This window comes from Citrus sinensis, chromosome 3, assembly GCF_022201045.2.
Source record: "Citrus sinensis cultivar Valencia sweet orange chromosome 3, DVS_A1.0, whole genome shotgun sequence".
NCBI lineage: Eukaryota > Viridiplantae > Streptophyta > Magnoliopsida > Sapindales > Rutaceae > Citrus > Citrus sinensis.
Window position 1 is genome coordinate 49379432 of NC_068558.1, and position 14013 is coordinate 49393444.

Below are 14013 nucleotides of genomic sequence, written 5' to 3' on the forward strand. Positions count from 1 at the left end.
TCATAAACTCACACTCTCTCCTCTCTGTTTGTCCCTCTCTCTCTCTCTCCCCTGTTTCCGTGTATCTCGTCATTTCATTGGAGCTTTTGTAAACGACAAAATCAAATCCAAATTAGGGCTAGATTAATTTGTATTTGGTCATCTGGGTCTGGTCCAAAACCACCAAGGATTTAAGGTTCACTAAGTTAAGAGTTTGGGTTTGGACTCGGCGCTTTCGAAAGCCGAGTCTTTTTCTTTGTCTTCATAGAGTTTGTGAAGCTATGGATGCTTACAAGAGATGGGTAAGAAGAAATAGAGACTATGTTCACTCCTTAGAGTCTCTTGCCAATGTAAGTTTTTTTTTTCTCTTTTTTTCTTTTTAATCTATTCATTCATCAATTATGTGTAAGATTGTGCTGTTTCTTCATTAAGAACTTGTACTTTTTGCGCGGTTTAAAGCAAACTAAATATTGGTGAATTTCTAAATTGAACTTTAGCTTTATTTCTTCAATTGTTATTGACAATAATGAATTTGCTGCTACTATTGCTGTTGCTTGCTTTGATGTTATCACTTAATCAATGTGTATGTTTCTACTTAGTAATTGTTGCTTTTATTGACTATTTCTATCGCTTTAATTGTTGTTTTGTTGATTGTGTAGTGGAATTATTAGTGACCTGGATTCGAGAGAATTTGCTAAATGGGTCTTGCTTCACTGTTTTCATTATGCTTGGATGTACCAATGACTCACTTAAATTCTTTATTGGAATTATTGTACAGGGATTGACATGGCTTCTTCCAGAACGGTTTTCTGAGTCAGAGATAGGACCAGAAGCAGGTTTTGTGAAACTTTGGTAACATTTGTTTACTTCTAGCTGGGTAGAACATAGGGCTTTCTTTCTTCTTTTAGAGTTTTAGCTATCTCTCTCTCTCTCTCTCTCTCAACGGAAAGCATTAGATTGATTTCCTAGATTTCTTGCCAACCAAACAACTATTAACACTTTTTCCCTTTTTTGGGTCATCGCTCTTTTACTCGTGTGAAAATTTGTTAATCTTTTGCAGTTACTACTTTCTTGGGTATAATCACTGCTATCAACGAACATATAATCGAAACGACTCCAAGTCAAAAGGGTTCAGTTTCCTCAGAGCCTCATTCATTCCCTTATTCATTGTGTATTTCTGCTCTGAAGGACTTGGAAACATTGGTTGAAGTTGTAGCACAACATTACTATGGTGATAAGAAAAAATGGAATTTCATTGCTATTACTGAAGCCACCAAGTAAGCAATATTGGTAATCTAGTGCTTGTGACTCTTTATCTTCTTTTATTAGGTAATAAACATTCATTGGCATCTGTTTATTGCCTTACAATTGGGTATTCATTGTAACTCAGGGTATTAGTCAGGTTAGCTCTGTTCCAGAACAGTGGATACAAGATGCTTCTGCATGGAGGGGAGACATTGAATATTGAAATGCCTTCAGATGATTCCAATTCTCAGCTTAACATTAGAGGCTGTCCAAAGCCTGAAGGGAATCAGAGGCATGGTTACTTGCAAAATAATTATGGACACAACTCTTGGAATCTAGAAGGAAGGGCATTATCTGCTTTGAACAGATTTGGAGAAAATGCTAGGATGGTTTCTGAGCCAGTGTGGTTGCAGAGGATTCAGCATCAGCAAGCACTAATGGAGCTTCCTGGTAATCAGCTGCTTAAGATTTCATAATGGCATATGACAACTCATTACAATTCACGAGATAACTCCACGAAGACCTGGCATTGTTTATTCCACTAATACTTGGCATTGTTTTGTTTTTAACAGCTCCGATGGTTGAGAGGCCAACCCTTTTGAAACTATTGTCTGCAAAGGGCGCTATTGGAGCTTTATTTCTTATGGGAGAAGTGCTCTTTATCACAAGACCCCTTATTTATGTATTGTTTATCAGAAAATATGGAATTCGATCATGGATTCCCTGGTTTCTTTCCTTGGCTGTGGATTTTACGGGGTTAGGCTTTCTATCATTAGCTACTAGGTCAAGGCATGATGGAAAAGAACAAACGTTTCATCTATCCACATCCGAAAAGGATGAGGTTAGAGTTCCTCTGATAATTACTCAGATATGTTTTTCACACCTGGTTCATTAATTCTTGCTGTGAATCCCGGCACTTTAATATTTGGAAACTTTTATTTTTGCATGCTAAAACATATTTAGTGTTTGATTCAGTTGAAAAGAAGGAAACTTCTGTGGGCACTTTACCTCATGAGAGACCCATTCTTTAGCAAGTACACCAGGTATGTAGATATTTCAGAAATTACATAGTTTAGTTCTGTTTTCTTTAGATAGAAGAGATCGGACACTGCAGAAGTTCTTTTTGGACAAGCTCTAGATATACCCTCAAAACTGTTTGTGCAGCCATGAATCCTATTTTAGTCTGTTGACTTTCTAAGAAATAACACGACGCTATTTATTTCAGGCAAAGGCTTGAAAGCACTGGAAAACAGTTGGAACCCGTACCTATAATTGGGTTTTTAGCAGGTTGGTTTGACTTTTAGTTCTGACTCATTTCCAGCTTACGAGCTTTTATCTGGTAAACAAATTAGTTTCCTAGTAACATTGATATAATCTCTTTGAATGTGCAGAAAAAATCATAGAGCTTTTAGTTGGTGCCCAGACGCGATACACTTACATGTCAGGATCATAAAATGATGGTGATGAAAACTTACTCTTGATAGCTCTACTCTTTTTAGGCAAAGGTGGTCTTAAAGATTGTGGAATACTTATTTGAAATTTTGTTATTTCAATATTCTTTGCACCGGATACAGATATGATGTCAAAAGGCTGTATGTGTATCAGTCTTAAATACTGTGCATCTGATAAATAAGAAATACAAGAAAAATTTCATCAATATTCAGAAAATACTTGTTAAACAAATGTAAATCAGAATGAGATGATTTTACAGTTGTCTCGTTGAGGTCTTTAATACAGTTTATATTCTGCTTGTAATTTCCCCCTATTTAAGAAAACTAGTTCAAAGTTTTTTGACCGCCAGAATCAGATGCTTACGCTATCTTGTTCAATCAGAAAAACCGAGCTCGACTGGTATTGTTTTCCAATTGATGTTATCACATAATGAAAGTGAAAGCGACGATGTTTTTGAAACCTATATTCTATTTATGAGTATGTACTTGGGTTCTGTTTAGAATTGAGGTGTTGTACCTTTTAAGTTATAGTTGTTGTGGAAAAAAAATTATAATTATAAAATAAAAATTAATAATATGTAGTAAATATAAATTATAAATAATAATTTTAATAAAATTATTAATGATATAATAAATTTTTTATTATTTAATTAAAAATCATATTAACATAATTTTTAAATTACAACAATTAATATTTATTAAATATTTTAGTATTGTACCTTTTAAGATATAGTTGTCCAATTTTAATCTCAAATGCACCTTAAATATAAGTTTATAAAACATGTATTCTAAATATAAAAACTTAAATATTCGTTCAATTGCATTTGGTTGAATTAAATAATCCAACCAATGAATTATATTAGAGAGCATCTAATAAAATTATTTGGCAATAATAATAATAATAATTTATGTACGAAAACGATATTTAAATGAAAAGTATGATAAGTTCAGAGAAAATTTCATTTGAAAATATTATCTTATTCCTTTTCATAATTGTTTTATTTGTAAAAGTAAAATATGATTACATTTTTTTTAAGAAAGCCCATCCTCTTTTAATTTATTCGGCTAAGAATCAAAGAAAGCTCCTTCAAGTAATAATACGGCAACTGATACATATCATACGATGATCTCGTCACCCCATCCCGCTGACAGTTGCCTTTTTTAATCTTTATTCTGTCTGAATAAAGTTACAATTAAATCTTGATTTGCTATGATTATTTTTAAGCATTCCAAATTTTTAATAGTTACATTGAACTTGAATTTGGAATCATTAGGGTTGGTCTTGACTCTTGAGAATTTGGAATCATTTTGGTTGGTTTTGACTCCTCAAATTAAGCACTTTTGATTTCTTTGATACATTATTCCCAGAAGACAAAAGCTGCTACAGCCCTGAAGAAATCTACTGCCAAGTTACGGCTATGGGGCTTTTAACTGCATATTTCCCGGAAACCCAAGTTAAAGAACCAAAGGATTCATTTGATGCTCCTCGCAGTGAAACAAAAGTCACCTTGTAACTCAATATCTCGCCAATCTTCTGAAAACTTAAAATGGGAGGCGTTATCGTGACCAAAACTCCATTGGGCTCCTCCACTTTCACTGCATAAGTACAATAACTGGTTCCCACATTAGTCACACTCCTCTCATATTCTAAACTCATATTTTTTACGTTGCCTTTGAAATTTACTGCAAAAGAAGGGTAGTTTAGTTTGCCAGGGTGAAACGCTGAAGGATTAGGGCAAGTAAAATTCCCCCCGGCAAATAATGCTAGCTGTAAGGAGGTATAATTTAGGCTGCACAAATAGTCTAGATAATATTCCGTGGCTATATCGTAAATTAGCCCAGGATCAGATGCACTTTCTGGATCAACATGGCCTGAACCAAACGCGAAAGCCGTAGCCAATGGAGTGTCGCTAGAACCACCCACGTCGGCAATTGGAGAGTTTCTGTTGTTTAGAGTGTATGCCGTTGTCATTAGGGCTGATTTGATTGCAGCTGTTGACCAATCTTCATGGACTGATTTAAGAAGTGCTGCTAGGCCACTAACATGAGGGCAAGACATTGAAGTGCCTGAAATTATATTGAATAGAACTCTTCTATCGTCACTTTTGAGCATACTTGGGCTAGTCGTTGCTGGCCAAGCAGCCAAAATATTCACCCCGGGTGCAGTCACATCTGGTTTGATCACATCATGTCCAACTAAACTCGGCCCTCTTGATGAAAATGACGCTATCACAGGTGCAGGATTACCAAAAACTGTTCCTTTGAAAACAATGGAAGCCGTTGGCCTTTTTGTTGAGTTCACATATTTTTTGACGGCTTTACCTGCTGAGGCTCCTAGTGTAGCAGCTGGCAAAACATGGGCATCAGCAATAAGTTCTTCACCTTCTTTATCTGAGTTCAGCAGTAACATTCCTGCTCCTCCAGCTAATTTCACTTGCTCTCCCTTTCCGGTTCGGCTATTAATTCCTCGCTGGCAGATCACAATCTTCCCCTTTACTAACTTTCTATTGAGAGAGCCGTTGATACAATACTCAGCTCCTGAGACGCCTGCAGTTTTTCCAAAGACAAGGGGCAGCTGCTTTGATCCCTTGCCAGAATATAAAGATGACCCTTCGAAAGAATGTCCATTCCCTAGTTTTACAATTGCTGGAAAGCTTCGATCAGTGTAGCTTGCTGCCACAGTCATAATCCATGGTGCCGTATTATCAACAGTTGAAATAGATGGCCCTGAATTGCCTGCTGAACATGAAACAAAAACCCCACTTTGGGTTGCCCCAAATGAGGCTATTGCTACAGTGTCTCTGTAATAAGGCCTGGAGCTGCCTCCTAGAGAGAGTGACAGCACATCAACTCCATCAGCGACAGCTTTATCAATTGCAGCAAGTATATCAGAGCTAGAACAACCTAATGACCAGCAAGCTTTATATGCTGCAATTCTTGATGTGTACCTCATTCCAGCTGCTTTGCCTCTCGCTAAGCCAAAAAGGTTCGCATTTGCTACAATATTACCAGCTGCAGTTGATGCAGTGTGTGTACCATGGCCTTGCGCATCTCTTGGAGATCGATAATCCACTGTTTCATTGATTCTTCCAACAACAGATTCATAGCCTTTGAAGAAGGCTCTTGCACCAATGAGCTTGTTGTTACAATTTGATTGAGAGAACTTTGTACCTTCCTCGCATCCGCCCTTCCATCTAGAGGGTACTGGAGGCATGCCTGTATCTTGGAAAGCGATGTGTTCTGGCCATATCCCAGTGTCAATAACACCAACTATCACATCTTTTGCCAAGTTTGTAGCATCCCAGAGTCCGATGCCACTTTCTAGGCCAAGAAAATGTGGGGAATATGTTGTGTGGAGAGTTAGAAGTTCATCAGGAGTGGCAGAGAGAAAACCGTCAACTGTTTCTAGTGATTTGAGTTGTTTTGTTGAGAGCTTTGCAGAAAAACCAGAAATGGCATTTTCATAAGCATAAAGAATCTGAGGAGGTGTTGTTTCTTGTTCTTGATCCTCCTGCTGGGATGAGAATTTGTTGATTGAATCTATCACCGCTTCATAAAATTGTCTGACACTGCCTGGAGAATGATTTGCTGCTATCTTGGACTTGTCCATGTGAATTACATATGTTGTCTGTTTTCCTATTGAAGCAATTGATGTGGTAGCCGTGAGGACTAGCAAAAGCAAAAATGTCCTAAAGACCATGATGGCTGCAGAAATAAAATCAATTGACATCAACAATTTATATTTGAAACAGATAAGTAAATGGAAGAACAAAATGCTTGATTTAGAACATGAACTTGAAATTTTTTTACTATCAATGCACCTGTTAGATAATATTTGGTTCAAATTAATTGGGGAAAAAAATGAATGTGGAACTTATGCATAGAGTACTAGTTGATTCAACTAAAAACATCTCTTTAGGTCCTAATATCCAATGTGAGACACCAAAAATATACAGACATATTAGCGATACAACATGTGGAATGCTCAACTATGTGCACAGTGCATGAAAAATTCGGAAAACATGAGAGACATTTTTACCTCTCTCCTTGCCTCAAGAAAAGAAAATGAGAATTTGCAAGTTTAACACAATCAATGAGCACTTGAAGAGGATATTATATAGGCCAAAGTACAGCGAATCACTAGTCTAGTAGTCATTACAATAAAAGTAATGTTGTCATGTTCCTTTTTTCTGTTAACGTGCACACCTTTCTTTGCCTTAAAGCGTAAGCAAAAGGCTGCCCCAGACCTCCGCTACTAATCGCTAGAGACACAAAATTTGTGATGTGAGAGAGCAAATGCCCATAAAGACTATAAATTTGAGTAAGGACCCCGATTTAGAAGATTTTGATAAATAATGCATAAGTGCTGTTAAATGAATATTGTCTTAGCTGTGTTATATCAAATATTGACATGCAAAAATCCAAGTTCAAAATTAATGATTTTCCTAACTAAGGAACTTCTCTATTGCTTCTCAATAAATGTAGACATTCTTTGTAGCTTTACTCTGCATTTGTGATCATCAGGATAAATACACACAATTTTGATCATCTTGTAAGAGTATGCTATTCTAATGAAGTCCAGCTATGTAAGCTAACTCTTTTTACCTGGGGTGGGGAGTGGGCATGTGGCAGAGGAGGAATAATGATCCTTATCGACATCATTGAGTGCTTTTGTATGAAAATTTAATGAACTTTCTCTCTTTTTGTTTAGCTTTCTCTTGAAGGGAATTAGAGTATGTTGGCAAAATGATATTCAATTTCGTTCAGGGACCATTATAAGAGTGCGCAGATAATAAAGCTCAGTTGATGAGAATAAAATTATCCATGGGATGAGATGATGAGTTCATTTTAAGGCATGTAGCTGGTTAAAGCCTGCAAGGAGCCAACAGAGTGAGTGAAGTAGAGCAACAGGCGCATGAGCAATATAAAGCATAAATGAATAAAACCATCATCTCTCTCTTTGCTCTTATTTTTATTTCTAGCGAGCATTTAGAGCTATTCTTCCCACAAAGTCAAATGTGGAGCGTGAAAGGCAGGGGACAACGCTTAGTGTGACTTCTGGGGCATGGCATGGAGCATGATTGCTGATAGGAATTTATTTATTTATTTATTAAAAAAATGCACGCTATGTAAGAGATTATGTGATGGTCAGTAATATATATGAGAAGGGCTTAAATTGCCAGATTCTTGCCACACAGGGTAATTAGCGGAGATTGGCTGCTATAAAAAAAGGAAGTACTGATGGCTCTATCAATAACGCAGTGCTGTTTATTCTCAGTTGAAAACCTCTAGTGTTTTTTTTTTAATTACGTAAGATTATTACTCAGATTATAACTGTTACAACTCATTTTACAAATCTTACATAGCACAACTCAAATTTTTCGAAAGGAAAAAAAGTTTCTTCACTCAAATTGAGGAAAGAAATTAAACCTCCACAATATATTGTGGGGGCTCGAACTCATGATCTCATAATTGCGATGATTAAATGGTTAAATTCTAACCACTAGAATATGGCTTTTTTCTATTTTGTTGACGCCCCAAGTTTTCATAATTTATCATGAGTTAAGGACATGAACAAAAACTTCGAGGAGTGAGGGGGGGAGTGATGTATGGTGCACCGGACAACACTGCATTGAGTCTTTCGATATGGATTCTAATGTGGTTTCAAGTCGAACATCGTGCATCACATATTTTGACCGGTTGAAAGTGAGGATCATGATTAGAGAGATAAGAAGCGTGGACCCGTCACAACAAATGTCAAAGAAATGCAACAGAGTTTGTAATCCAGATGGCATGCAGGCAATTGCAGCACAAAAGAGCCTTCAATTTGCTTAGGATGTGGAGATTTCTGTTTCCCAGTTTTATCTTGGTGGGTATCGATTATAGTTGCACTGAAACTCTCAAAACAGACGTCAGACGGCTTTTATAATCAGTGGACTCCTTGTGGATGAAACTTGATTAGGCAACTACAACTTTCATGAAAGTGCTGGTATAATAATCATGTTCATACAAAAAGAAAATAAAGATTCACCATCTTGCTAAGAGTTTACTTTTGATTTTCAAAATTACACTCACTCTCTTGTGCTTTTTATTGTGTTGAACCTTGTTTTATCTTGTTGCAGTGGAGATTTTTCTTATTGATTTATCCTATCGACGCTGACTCCTTTGATGAGCAAGCCTAGATATTTTCTCATTATATTGACCCATCATTTTGCCAGACGTATGAAACTTTAGTGCCTTTACAGGACAAAACTAATTAGACTATTTTTTTTTTTACTTCATTTGAAAGGAACTAATTAGACTATTTCACCTTCAATCTTTTTCTCATTGGGGAACTTTATTCATTTGTTTGTTATTGATAATGGGTGACTGTGGCGACGTTGCACAGGCACAAATAAATTCAGAAAGTGGTACAGTTTGGCGATAGCATCTTTCTGTTGAATTAAATTTTCATATCTTTTAAACTCTTTGATATGAATGAATTAATCAGTCTTGTGGCCTGTAAATGACAATAGGACTCCTAACAACGTGACGAGGGCTTTTCCATTCAAGCGAACCTGACAGCACTTGTGTACTTGACATTGGTTTTGCCTTCACCACGACTGAGAAGCTCCGTTTATGCGAGGTTCTCGAGAAGGAGAGACTCATTGGCTTAACAGTGATATTCACTCCTTTTGGAGCTTTAATTGTGGCGTTGTAGATTGATAGACGAGGGCCAACATTGGTGACTCTCCTTCGGAAAATGGCTGTGGTTAGCTCTCCATTGCTTTTCAAGCTTACTTGCATTGTAGGATAGTTAAGAGCATCATAGCCGACTCCAGGAATCAATGAGGTGCAATTTATGGATTTTGAACCGACTAAAACAGCTAGAGATGATCCGTTATAACCCTCGTGGCATAGGAATTGGATGTAACTCATGTCATCCATGTCGTAAACTAAGCCAGGGCTCACTGCTTTCTGTGGGTTCACTTGGCCGGCGCCATAGGCAAATTCAGCCTCATTGTTAACCCTCTGGCTCATTGGTTTTGCTGGATAAAGATCCATAGAAAAATAAGCCAATGACCAAAGTGAAAATAACAAGTCCAGAGATGCCTTTATCAAGAGGAATTGAGAAACTTAGATTATGTTTTACCTGTGGTCATGATGGCTGATTTGATTGCGGCCGGAGACCAACTTGGATGGAATGACTTAACATAGGCAACTACACCAGCAATATGAGGGCAAGCCATGGAAGTTCCGGACATGAGAGTAAATTTTGAATATTGGGTGTCACCTTTCAACCCAGTAAGTGACTTCATTAGAGTGTAAGATGCCAAAATATCAATGCCTGGTGCTGCAATATCAGGCTGATAATGCACAATACAAAAAGAAACAGTCAGTACCGGGCCTTATTACTAGGAGCAGCCAAAAAGAGAAAAGATTTAAGGATGAAACTGTAGATTTATACCTTAAGAAGGTGTTTTGACCCTGGATTTGGGCCCCGAGAAGAAAAAGAAGCTATAAATGGAGCACGGACTTTGACTTCCTGGGATTTGTATATCACTGCCGATGGTGATCTGCATTCATACAAGTAAGTTGAATATTCATTCAGACCAATTATCAAACATTTGAAAAATTCTGAACATATCAAAGCTATAATTTCAAGCTAGCAACATATGCCTGCAGGGGCTGTCACTGGACAGAACAGATAATTTGATATTTTACCTTGTAGAATGAATATAATCAGTAATGTTATCACCATCAGTGACATTAACCATGGTTCCCGGTGCCATATAGATCTGGGCAACATCTAGAAACTGCTCACTTCCAACTATAATGCCAACCCCTCCAATTCCTTTAATAACAGAATCAGCACCCCATGTTCCTAGCTTGCAGTAAACAAGTTTTCCCTTCACCTTTTTAGGGTCCAATGAGTCATCAAAACAGAATCTGCAATTAATTATGGATAGATATTCCTAATCATTTTTTGTTTTCTTTCTCTTTTTCTTTCCCATCGAGACTCTATATATATATATATAACAATTGTTATATATATATAACAATTAAAATAACTCGGATGATCAAATTACTACCTTGCACTATCCCGGCTTTCAGAGTTCTTGGCAACATCAGCCCCACTAACAAGTGGGTAAAATTTCTCCTTTGGATCAAATGTGTTGACTCCAACCCCCTGAAAAACGTGAACAGCATTATCTGAATTTCGGTAGGAAAGGCTCAGACCTGGAACGATCTTGATCCTTTAAAAGAACTATTATGATTTTTCTGCAGCATATATATGAAAATTGTACTACAATACTCACTGAGACGCTTCTTCCATTGCCTGTCTTAACTTTGCTCTTGAACTGCCTATCAATGCCACTAGCTGCTACTGTCACAAGCCACGGTGCATGGTTAGATACAGTACCCCACTTGGGTCCATCGTTACCAGCTGAAGCAACAGTAACAATCCCCTTCTTAAAGGCATGAAATGCACCGACTGATATAGTATCCGATGCATAATCCTCAGTCGCCCCACCAATAGAGATTGATATAACGTTCACACCGTCATGAATAGCCGCATCAAATGCAGCAAGTATGTCCATATCCGAGCAACCTGAGCTGACCCAACAGACTTTGTATGCAGCCACCCTAGCATTTGGAACTGCACCGCGTGCAGCCCCCCAGGCTAGTCCATAAAGACTTGCATTTGCAACTACGTTGCCTGCTAGAGTTGATGACGTGTGAGTCCCGTGGCCGTCAACATCTATCGGCGATAAGATGTCCCAAGGGTCGGGGTTACCATCGAGCTTGAAGTATCTTGCCCCTATAAGCTTGCTGTAATTACCCAAATAGCGCAATTTAGATGATCGAACACAAACATGCTTGATCGGATGTTGCAATTCACATATATAATGTAATAAAATATAATATAGAAGTACGAACTTGTAAATTAATAGATAATGAAACTACTACTGCTGCTACGACTACTACTAATAATAATAAAATAATAATAAGTGTATATGTATCTTAATTAATTGATTGGAAAACAAGTATGTTTAAAATGCTGGATGGTTTGATTTTCAAGAAAAGCAGTTGTTTAACCAAAGAAGATTACTTGACAACAAGAATTTCCGTAGATCGAATTAGACAATAGCTTTTGAAAAGGTTGTTTCTCTTGTAAAAAGGATACGTATGTTTACAGATAGAAACGAAAGTTCTTGTTAAGAACGAATAAATAAGACTATTTAATTACTTGTTGCATCCTGAGAAATTAGCAAAGTGGTCACATTTTCCTTTCCACTTTGCAGGTGGAGGACCAAAGCCACTGTCCTTAAAGCTCTCTGATTCTGGAGTGATCCCTGGACATCACCATGCAGTGCAGAGTATTGTCGTGCAAGAAAATAAAAAAATGGCAAAAAAATTTTAAAAAAATGAAAAAAAAAAATCTTTGAACCTGTATCCATGAGACCGACAACGATATCACTTTCTATTTTAAGATTTCTTCTGGCTGTTTGAGGAAGCCCGATAAAATCCCATGACCTGGTTGTGTGTAGCTGGTGGTACCGATTTGGAAACACAGAAAGAACTCTATCCATGCCTAAACATTTATAACACAGTAGCTGGCTTTAGAAGCTTCAAATTAATTAGTTTCAATCCAAGACAGGAACTGATGATATATATATAGAACAGAAATTAGACAGGACTCACGCTGCAACTTTTGAGCTTCATCATTAGACAGCTTTGCTGCAAATGCATTGAAACTCTCTGTATAGCTATAGACTATCGACTCCTTGGCATCATGATAACTGATTAATCAACGTATGTAAACCCAAGTGGTCAAAAATCAAAAACTTGATCATCATCTATCATCTATGCAAGTACAGACTAGAAGGATGATCGGAGTCACGAAATCACCTGCCGCCCTTCACAGATGCCAGAATCTGTATGTGTGTTTGTACCGCTAAATCTTTGTCCACCGGTTGATCTCCCAAGTAAGCCACATAAAAATTCTGTTCATTTAAGTTCTCACTATATATCACTGACGTGATAGCAAAAGTTCAAATAGAACCGAGATAATTGTTATTATAAGTAGAAAAGGAGTTAATACCTTTTGATTTTCTTCGGTGGCATCAAGGGGAGCGGTCAGGATTAGAATTAGAAGAAGCTGATAAGAAAAGTAACATAAACATTTCATCATCAGTTTTGCCATGTTAGCTTAACTTGGGAACTCTGTTTGGGTATATTTATCACATACTCTATCTATATGGTGCGGTAATAAATAGGTGTTTTGAATTTGATAACAACAACAAATTAGAGCGACTATTGGATGAGAACAAAGGACAGACGTAAGTTGTACTTCTTCGGGGGTTAGATCATATCATATATGTATATTATTGCTAGCAAGCTGAGGTCTAATTTTGATCAGGTGGGAAACCTTAAAAGAAAGATAAAAAATTTCTTTCTTCACTTGTGCTCTCGTCTACGTGATAAAAAAAAAAATAGAGGAAAGTTGTTGAGAACTGTCGTAGAAAGGGTACCTCGATTTAATATTTTTACATGTTATTGGGATTGCCCCCATAATATTGTTGGCTATCTTAGCCATAAACGAATATGCAAATTCTGTGGTTTAATTAATTTGGAAAAAAAAAATTCCATTTATTGGTTTTTTACAAGATAGTATTTGTAAGAATCCCAAAAGATTTTTATAAGATTTAGAGGTCGGGAGGAGTTGCTTGAAGACAAAGGGTGAATTACATCAAGATCCCGTTTACCTTTCATTACAATTCAAGCAAGTCAATCTTTCACTGTCGGAAACAGGTTTCTATTTCTAATTAAAGAGAGTTATTTAACTCAACTGACTTTGCTTATCTAGTAAAATAAGGTAAAAAAGCTAAAACCTGAACTAAAAAAAAAGAAAAAAAAAGCTATATTTTCACAAATGCATAATTTGTAATTATTATTATTTTCATATTCTTCATTCTTTCCCTTACAGCTTGATGAATAATTGTCCATATTTCAACTACATTATTACGGCTTGCAATTAGAATTTTATAAGGAACAGGGTCGAGTATAATAAAACCCTAAGGCAAGATTTGACAAAAAATTTAAGTTTTTGGGTCTCTTATAAGGGCCTATGTTGTATAATTCATCTGTTTTAGAAAATGTTATGATTTGGGAAAGTAAACCGTACAACAAAAATTGATTTTAATATAAAATAAAAAATCAACTCTATTAAATCTGAAGATTTAAAAGCGTGTTTAAATGAAAAAAAAAATAAAGATGTCTAAACTACGGCAAAAATTATATATATAATGTTTTTGTTTATTTTTCATAAGTACGTTGCTTAAGTTATATAATA

The 14013-nt window shown here is 36.5% G+C and overlaps 3 protein-coding genes across 4 annotated transcripts; 1 reads left to right on the forward strand and 2 right to left on the reverse strand.

Annotated features, from left to right (window-relative positions):
- On the forward strand, positions 1–2979 carry LOC127901368 (peroxisome biogenesis protein 16-like). Its single transcript, XM_052438515.1, has 8 exons — positions 1–329; positions 758–815; positions 1040–1256; positions 1370–1674; positions 1797–2065; positions 2200–2267; positions 2450–2511; positions 2616–2979. Exons 1-8 carry the CDS (start codon positions 261–263, stop codon positions 2675–2677), a joined length of 1110 nt encoding a protein of 369 aa, XP_052294475.1. The 5' UTR covers positions 1–260; the 3' UTR covers positions 2678–2979.
- Positions 2980–3668: 689 nt separating this feature from the next.
- On the reverse strand, positions 3669–6808 carry LOC102616255 (subtilisin-like protease SBT1.1). Its single transcript, XM_006490913.4, has 2 exons — positions 6715–6808; positions 3669–6380 (listed from the first exon to the last, which is right to left on the reverse strand). The coding sequence occupies exon 2, from the start codon at positions 6373–6375 to the stop codon at positions 4075–4077; it is 2301 nt and encodes a 766-aa protein (XP_006490976.2). The 5' UTR covers positions 6376–6380; positions 6715–6808; the 3' UTR covers positions 3669–4074.
- A 2298-nt stretch (positions 6809–9106) lies between these two features.
- On the reverse strand, positions 9107–13036 carry LOC127901534 (subtilisin-like protease SBT4.14). 2 transcript variants are annotated; one of them, XM_052439085.1, is made up of 11 exons: positions 12763–13036; positions 12570–12664; positions 12363–12460; positions 12109–12252; positions 11908–12013; positions 10976–11489; positions 10748–10845; positions 10380–10604; positions 10123–10231; positions 9808–10021; positions 9107–9703 (listed from the first exon to the last, which is right to left on the reverse strand). In XM_052439085.1, the coding sequence occupies exons 1-11, from the start codon at positions 12862–12864 to the stop codon at positions 9162–9164; spliced, it is 2247 nt and encodes a 748-aa protein (XP_052295045.1). In that variant the 5' UTR covers positions 12865–13036; the 3' UTR covers positions 9107–9161. The 2 variants fall into 2 exon arrangements, with proteins under 2 accessions (XP_052295045.1, XP_052295046.1); XM_052439086.1 differs by having other exon boundaries at positions 12570–12683.
- Positions 13037–14013: the final 977 nt, after the last annotated feature.

Coding starts and splice junctions, on each gene's coding strand:
- LOC127901534 (XM_052439085.1), bottom strand. CDS start 12,864: ATGGCAAAACTGATGATGAAATGTTTATGTTACTTTTCTTATCAGCTT. Junction 12,665..12,762: donor CCACCGAAGAAAATCAAAAG/GTATTAACTCCT, acceptor TTAAATGAACAG/AATTTTTATGTGGCTTACTT. Junction 11,490..11,907: donor AATTTCTCAGGATGCAACAA/GTAATTAAATAG, acceptor GGGTAATTACAG/CAAGCTTATAGGGGCAAGAT.
- LOC102616255 (XM_006490913.4), bottom strand. CDS start 6,375: ATGGTCTTTAGGACATTTTTGCTTTTGCTAGTCCTCACGGCTACCACA.
- LOC127901368 (XM_052438515.1), top strand. CDS start 261: ATGGATGCTTACAAGAGATGGGTAAGAAGAAATAGAGACTATGTTCAC. Junction 330..757: donor CCTTAGAGTCTCTTGCCAAT/GTAAGTTTTTTT, acceptor ATTATTGTACAG/GGATTGACATGGCTTCTTCC. Junction 1,257..1,369: donor GCTATTACTGAAGCCACCAA/GTAAGCAATATT, acceptor ATTGTAACTCAG/GGTATTAGTCAGGTTAGCTC.